The 7,621-nt window shown below is 46.5% G+C and overlaps 1 protein-coding gene across 1 annotated transcript; it reads right to left on the reverse strand.

Annotated features, from left to right (window-relative positions):
- Nucleotides 1-3,045: 3,045 nt before the first annotated feature.
- Nucleotides 3,046-7,028, reverse strand: FGF19 (fibroblast growth factor 19; the record flags this gene model as incomplete). The annotated part of the gene is made up of 3 exons (XM_082762236.1): nucleotides 3,046-3,378; nucleotides 6,592-6,695; nucleotides 6,785-7,028. 3 exons carry the CDS (start codon nucleotides 7,026-7,028, stop codon nucleotides 3,046-3,048), a joined length of 681 nt encoding a protein of 226 aa, XP_082618362.1.
- Nucleotides 7,029-7,621: the final 593 nt, after the last annotated feature.

A 7,621-nucleotide genomic window follows, 5' to 3' on the forward strand; every position in this document is an offset into this window, starting at 1 on the left:
CGGTGGTGGTGCTGTTTACGTTCCCACAGAACCAAACACAATGGTGTTCGAAGGTTTTGCACACCAAGTTCCTGACCGAGTCAGGTGTCTAATGGCAGGGAAAGCATTTTCCAGTAATCGTTCCACCTCACGCAGGGATCTTGTCACTTTTCATAAGCAAAGCAGCCAGGCCTGGTCAGAGCTTGGATGGGAAACCTCCAAGGGAAACTAAAGTGCTTCAGGAAGTGGTGTGGGTAATTTAGCTCCTGGCATTCTTCCCCGTCTGAATAAATATTGAACCAACCTCTAACCATGCTGTTACAGTAAGGAACACCGTGCTGGTGGTGGAAGATGCAGACCCAAAGGTGTCAGCAAATAGGGTCACAAGGTGCTATTCACATATGTAAGGATGCTCGACTTTGTGCTCTTGACAATATTCACAATAATGTTAAATCTACTTTAAAATCTCTCACTGGTTAATGTAAACAGTGTGCCCCCTGAATTCTGTCATTTGTTGTGTTTCCCATCAAAACTGTCTTAGTTTGCTTGTGTTTTTTTTTGTTTGTGTTTTTTTTTTTTTTTTTTAAAGCATAAAATAGAGGTTTTGACCAAATTTTAAATATTCATGTTCATTTCACTTTGCTTTCTGTTCTTTGATTTTTATGAAAGGGTCTTGACACATACCTGATGTTCAAAAATAATATAGTGTCTGATCAAAAACAGAAATGAAAAAGAAAAAAAAAATAAACAAAACAAACAAACAAACAAAAACCAGAATACCCCAAGCACAAAAACTTTTGAAATAAAACAACTAGAAAATCAGGACTGCGTCTCCCAACACATGAAGAGTAGGAGCCCTCCGGATGTGTGGCAGTGGCTCAGCACAAAGGAGAATATAAAACACCATGGGAGACGCTTTGCAGCCAAGAAATCTGCAACTCCTGTGAGTCACCCTTGCAGCATTTCCAAACTGAAATGTTCAGTCCCTCTTTTCCTGCCAGAAATAAAGATCTTTTTCAGGCAACACGGCCATTTCCTGCCCCCCCAGGTGCACTGATGAGTATGGTGCCATTCTGTAAAAGAGATCAGCCTTCTACCTACATCGTTTTTGTGTTTTGCAGGTGGATGGTTGATGTATTAATATAAAAACACACATGTGGAGCATGTAGTGTGGTTCAAGTCTGGTTGGAAATTGCTGCCTTCAGTGCCCGCAGTGCGCGGATGCTGGCATACCGGCATGCAGCTTTGCCTGTGCTGGAAATTTGCTCTGGCTGCAGCCATCAGCAAATCCTCGCTGAAGAAGGAGCTGTTTCCAAAACCCTTCCATAACAAAGATACTTTTCTTAGACTTGCAGTTTCATGTGGAGCTCAGCAGCAACTGGCAGCAGATGGACTCGAAGTCCAGCATTGGCCCTAACTGGCTTTGGGAAACTCGCTCTGTGTTGTACCTCAGCTGCACCTCTCCACACAGACTCCGTGGTTTGATAAAGCTCCTTGAAGCGTCTACTTCACAGTTACAAAAGAATCAGATACATTTCCATGTTGAAGATGATTTTTTATTGCAAATGTACACATTACACTACTGATAATGCACAGAAAAAGCTATTGTTTCCTAAAATTTCATGATTACAAAACTTCACAAAATTTGTTACAACTAAAAAACCCACCTTCAAGAGTATATAAATAGAATTTCGCGCATAAATAACAGTAACAAAATAAACAGATGTATGTATTCAATAAATTAATTATAAATATTGCATTGGCAATGAAGTGCTAGGTCAGAAAAAACACCAGTATTTCCAGTAGAGCTTTTGTACAGAAATCTCTATTATAAGTGAACCTTTAGAAAGGAGTGGAATCCTGAACAGTTTTTGGTTTTTTATTTTTTTTTTCCTTTGGTTTCAGTTTGTTTATTCCTTTGTCAAATTGCTATAAGGGGAGAACAGAACTGAGGACATCAGTCATATGTTTTTTAGCCACAAGGCAGCCATGATCCCTTCCTGCAAGAAGCCTGCATGGCTGTCCCAGTTCTCGTTTATGTCACTATATTGTCTCTCCACTGATTTCAACTGATGCAGAATCATCCTGAAAGGACTTAAAAGAATTGCTGGTGGTTACAGATAAAACATGAAAAATCCGCCTTGCAATTGATGTGACCTATGCATTATCCATTTTCAGTCTTTATCGCCATTTGCTCATGACATACATTTGTATATACAACAGAATCTGTATTTGAACACAGATTTGAACTGCTTATTCCCTACGTGAAAACCAGAAATGCTAGTTCTGTACACACTTCAACCCCCATGCTGAATTCCCACTAATGTTAATGAGAAATCTATGCTGGATGATGCAGATCCCACAGTGAACATAAATTAGCCTATACAAGAAATCAAAGATCCAGTTTTCTGAAGTACCCCTTAGCAATAAGGGAAGGAAGAAATATTTCCCTTTCGTCCCTTCTTTCCTAAGGGAAGAAAAAGCACAATATACAGGCAGAATTGTTTTTCAGTGGTATGCTTTCAATAGAAAGTTCTCCCAGAACCTTGTCAGCAGCTTTTCAAGAGACAGCATTAACTCTAGTTCACATAACCACATTTGCTAGGTCTTCCTTAATCATGTTTTGTTCCAAATGTTTGTCTTTAGTCTCTGAAGCTACCAGATTTTGAAGCCTCTGAAGCTACCAGATTGTGAACCTTCCCGTGAACTGCAAAAAGGTTTTCTGCATTTGCTCCCATGAGCAGAAATAACAGGTGAACATAGGTGGCAATGAATTGGATGTACAAAAACTGTAATTATTTTATCATCACCACGTTAATGGAGGAACTCCAATGAATGCATTAAGCTTTTCTTATTTAATCCTTCTTTCTCAAATAAAACCCTATGGATAGGCAATTCTTTAGAAGATAGCCTCTGGGCACTCATCTCTTACCGGTACAACACACTGTATGGAAAAGGCTGGCTCCATACTGAAATATATAAAAAAGTTTGAAACATCACTACACGAGAAGCTAACCACCTGCAATATTCTGCAACATTTCTTTAAAACCGTGTGTGTAATCAGCATCATTTCTGAAAGCTGGGGCTCTTCACTGGAGACAGTTTGGAGGTGATCCCAAAGGGATCCATGCTGTCCGTTTCAAGAGGCGATGAGTATACCTCTGGTTCAAAAGCCTGGCTATAATCACCATATTCACCAAAGTCTGTTGACTCCACTGGCACCGTGTTGATCATAGGTAAGAAGTGAGATAGTGGAAGAAAATCTTTTCCTTTGAACTGTTGTCTTTGCTTGGCGCTACTCAAAGACACCGATATCCCGTATTTCTTTGATTTATATACGTTGTAGCCGTCTGGACGAATCTCCTCTTCAAAGGAACAATCTTCAGTGGAATACCTGAGCTGAACAGCAAGGAGTAAAGAGGATTACAAATGTGCCCACCAGATTCACTGTGTTTGCTGTACAAATTCACTATACTCAACCACACTGTACACTGTACTCAGCCACAGCCTAAACCTCTGGCACCAGTCCTCCTCCCTCTCTGCCTGCCTGCTGTAGGGACACATGCGGGACCTGTGGTGCTCACTATGGCTCTGATGGCTGTTCTTTGAGTTATGGACCAAGGCCCACAGGATAAGTCTAAAGCTCCCCATGCTGCACACAGCACGCCTGCTAGGGGTCGAGGCCATTAGAAGACCTAATGCAGAACTCCTGAAGCTTGTGCATGTCTGTCACACCAGATACGCTTTGAACCAGGATGTGTGTGTACTTCTCCACATCTACCAATGACCCTGTCCTGAGCAAAGGGAAAAAGAACCTCAGTTGGCAGTGCTTATTTAGATAAACTGTCCTTATTTGCTGACAGTTCTTGTCTGAGACCTAATCCAACAGCCCTATGATACAGAACTCCAGTGCTGTTAGAGATTCGCCTGTGTAAGGGCTTTGGGATCAGGACAGTAGAAAGGCAGTACTGTCAAAGCCAGCATTCACACAAATGTGGCCAGAGATTAAAATAATACTAAAAAGGTAACTGCCTTTTTTTTTTTTTTTACTCAGCATTTATTGAAATAACAAAGGAACAATTCATGCAATGTTATTTTCTCATTAGACTTAAGTTAGAACTGTCAATTTAATAGCAGTGCAAGTTAAGATCTTGTATAGGAGAATATATTTTCTTCGGGATGAGTTCGTAGAAATACACTTGTGACATACTGTGCAGACATCAGGATTTAGTATCACCAGGTTAGATCATTTCATAAGCACTGCATTTCTTACAGCTCTGGTGTTATTTCAGGCTCAGCCACCACAGGTGATTGAACTCACGGTCAATAAAAGACAATTGCTGACAATGGCTCAGTCTTCAGTGATAAGTGTTTGTCCACGAATGCTCTGCCTGTCTAAATATAGAACATGTCTGATACTTCTCAGTCATTCCTCAAACATCATCAAGAATATGGAGTACAATTAAATGCTTGCATTTGGCTGTCATTTAAAAGCCCCTTTTAAACTAATCAAATATTTTTTTTCTTAAAAAAAGGCATTTTCTCCAATATAAATTACACAGTATATGTCCTTCCACACACAATGTATCTCAGAAAAGCATACATATATGGCACGTAATCATGGCTGAATTGTTGCCTGTCCTTATACCTACGAGTGGTCAGCCTCACTAACGAGGATGATGAAATAGCAGAGCTTCTTGAGCAAGTGCACATAACAAACCATGACGGTTATTGATTGAGCCCCCTGTGTCTCAACTGGATCGTCCCCTCTTGACTACGTTGGGATTGTCTCTAGCATTATTTTTAATAAGTATCAAATGCACTTTAGGTATTTCCAGGTTATTTTTTTTTTCCATAGGAGGAATTCATAATATGTTAATGCATCAAGCAGTTTAACAGATTTCTGCTAAACTACAGAATTCCTGAGACAGGCTACAGCACACTGCACATTCAAAACCAGCCCCAGTGACTAATTTTCCATGGTGTTGGAAAGGGGCACGTCTCAGGAGGGCACGCGGTCACTGAGTTCAGTCCCCAGACACTGCATCTGCCCTTTCGTTCTTCCACTGCTGAAGACAGTGCTGATAAGGCAAAGGCTTCCCTGCAGAGCTTGTCTACCCCAGCTGATAGCAGAGAGGTGATAGCAGGTGTCATGAACGACCTGATTTCTCACCTTCAGCCTGAACTGGGCACGGTCTCAGCAGTGTTTCTTTGGCAATCGGAGGAATACAGCTGGCATATGCTAGAAACCATCTATTTCTCCCTTCCAAATAAATACACCCCTAGAGCAGAGTGGCTATAGGAGAGGGGGATGCATCTCTTAAGAGAAAACTTCTCTCTGTGTGTAAAATCCTATTCCTTTCACTTCTGTGATTATTGTTGCTGAAGCCAATAAAACTATTTCCCAGAATATGGCAATAAAATTGGTCTATGACACAAAGATGTGATGGTAATGGCAAAAAAAAGCCAACAACCTGCAATGGATAGTATACAGCAACAAACCCAGTCAAGGGATAATCATTAGCTTTCAAAATGGTATTATTGAAAGCTATTTTAAAATTCTGTGACTGCTAAAGTCCAGCCGGCAGCTCCAGTGGGAGCAGGACCCGGACTCTGTTTTGTTTTCATCGATCATTTTGCTTTGGATTTACATTAAAACTTTAAGCTAATAATTGACCCACCAGATGATCTGAGCCTATACACCTTATCACTGCATCGATTGTCTGATTCTAGCCCAGAAAAGCAAGGAAATTGAGATAGAAAGGCTAAATCCTATGTTGCCTATTCAGTCCATAACTTTATCTGTCTTGCTCTCATAAAAGACACCGGGAGTTCTGACAACGGGCCAGGTCCTTGCCCTACTGAAATCAGCAGAAATTTTGCCAGAGTTATCAAAGCAGAACCGAGCTGTATCTTTACTACAGCACAGTAAAAAGCCATCGCTCCGTGCAGCTCAGGCTCCTGTAGAGCAGTTACACAAAGACTGACTCTGAGCTCACATCCTAGCAGCTCATGCATATGGCTTACCAACCCAAGTTTATATCGCTGATAATGCCCAGCAGACACGCTAGCATACCGAGATGAAGAGCACGAGCTAACACTGTGGGATCAGTAAGTCACTAAACTCCTCATCCATCAAGAGTCCTGCAGGTGTGCTGTTATCCCAAGACAGAAATGGGACAACAGGGATGAGCCCTTCCTGCCCCCAAAGTCCCATTTCTGTTTGGTACCACCTAGGGGGTCAGCAATCCCGTGTGGTGGTTATCTGGGTGCATCTCCCTTCCAAAGGAGGCATCTTACATATATATATTTTGGAATATCTGAGCTGAACAGCAAGAAATTGTTCAGATCCGATGGCCTGACTTAATCTGTTTCTGGGGCAGAAACGCAGCCTCCAACCGATGAGACTTACAAACGCCCCCAATTCTGGTCTATACTATATTTTCTGTATGCAACAGATTCGCTGCATTGGGAACGCTGTTCCCGTGTCGCCTCCTTCTAGTAATCCCTTTCAGGCGACGCGAATCGCCCTCCGGTCCTACAGCGAAAAGGGGGCGCCTGGGGAGGGGATGCGGGGTGCTGGCAGAGCCGGGGCCGGGGGTCGCAGCTCACCTGCCCGTGCAGCCGCCCCGCCTCGTCCATGCAGAGGTAGCGGGAGCTCCGCACGCCCTTGATGGCCACGGTGCGCACCGCCACGGCGCGGATCTCCAGCAGACCTGCGGGGCAGAGGCGAGAGAGCGGCGTGAGCCCAGCCCGTCCCGTCCCGTCCCGTCCCGCCCCGTCCCCGCAGCGCCCCGCTACTCACTGTGCGGGCTCTGGCTGCCGGCCGCGTCCACCCGGCCGTCGCCGCCGATCCTGAGGAAGCAGCTGAAGAGCCCGTGCTTGCTGGCGGTGTAGAGGTGCCGCAGCCGGATGGGCTCCCCCCAGCCGTAGTTAACGTGCGGGCCGGCGTCGGGCAGCGGCAGCGAGCGGGCGGCGGCGGCGGCGGCGGCGGCGGCGAGCCCCAGCAGCGCCAGGGCGGCGCGGCGGGCAGCGGGGCGCGGCCCCATCGCGGGCGGCACTGGAGGGGCGCGGAGAGGGGGGAAGCCGGGCGCTCGGCTCGGCTGGCGGCGCGGCGGGATGTAGCTGGGGCGAAGCCGGCCCCCCGGCCTTTTATAGGCCTCCGTTATCAGCCCGATCGATTCGGCTGCATCCAGCTCCAATATAGAGCCCGTTTCATAGCGGGAATTGGCCGGGGCGGGCACTCCCCCCGAAAATATTGATCGAGTGACATCATGGCGCAGGGGACACCCTGAAGGCGCTCCCTCCCCATCCGCACCTCCAAGCTTCGCCGTCGGGGCTCCGGCCGCGCCCCTCCCCGCCACCCCGGGCTGCCCCGACGGGCCGTGCCGGGCCGTGCCATGCCGTGCCGGGCCGTGCCGTGCCGGGCGGTCCCGCAGCCCAGCCCTGAACTGAGCCCCGGAGCACACGGGGTCGGGGGTGCGCGACCCGGAGGCGTGGAGGTGCCCCGGGGCACCCTCCGGAGCCGAGCCTCGGCGCTGCCGCTTGCCCGTCCCCCGTTTCTCCGGTCAGAAACCAGGCGGCTGCGCCCCCGGGGATGCTGGTGCGAACAGGCTGGGAGAGGCAGCCGGGGCTCCGCGGC

The sequence above is a fragment of the Aythya marila genome (genome assembly GCF_965140915.1).
Source record: "Aythya marila genome assembly, chromosome: 5".
In the NCBI taxonomy this organism is placed as follows: domain Eukaryota; kingdom Metazoa; phylum Chordata; class Aves; order Anseriformes; family Anatidae; genus Aythya; species Aythya marila.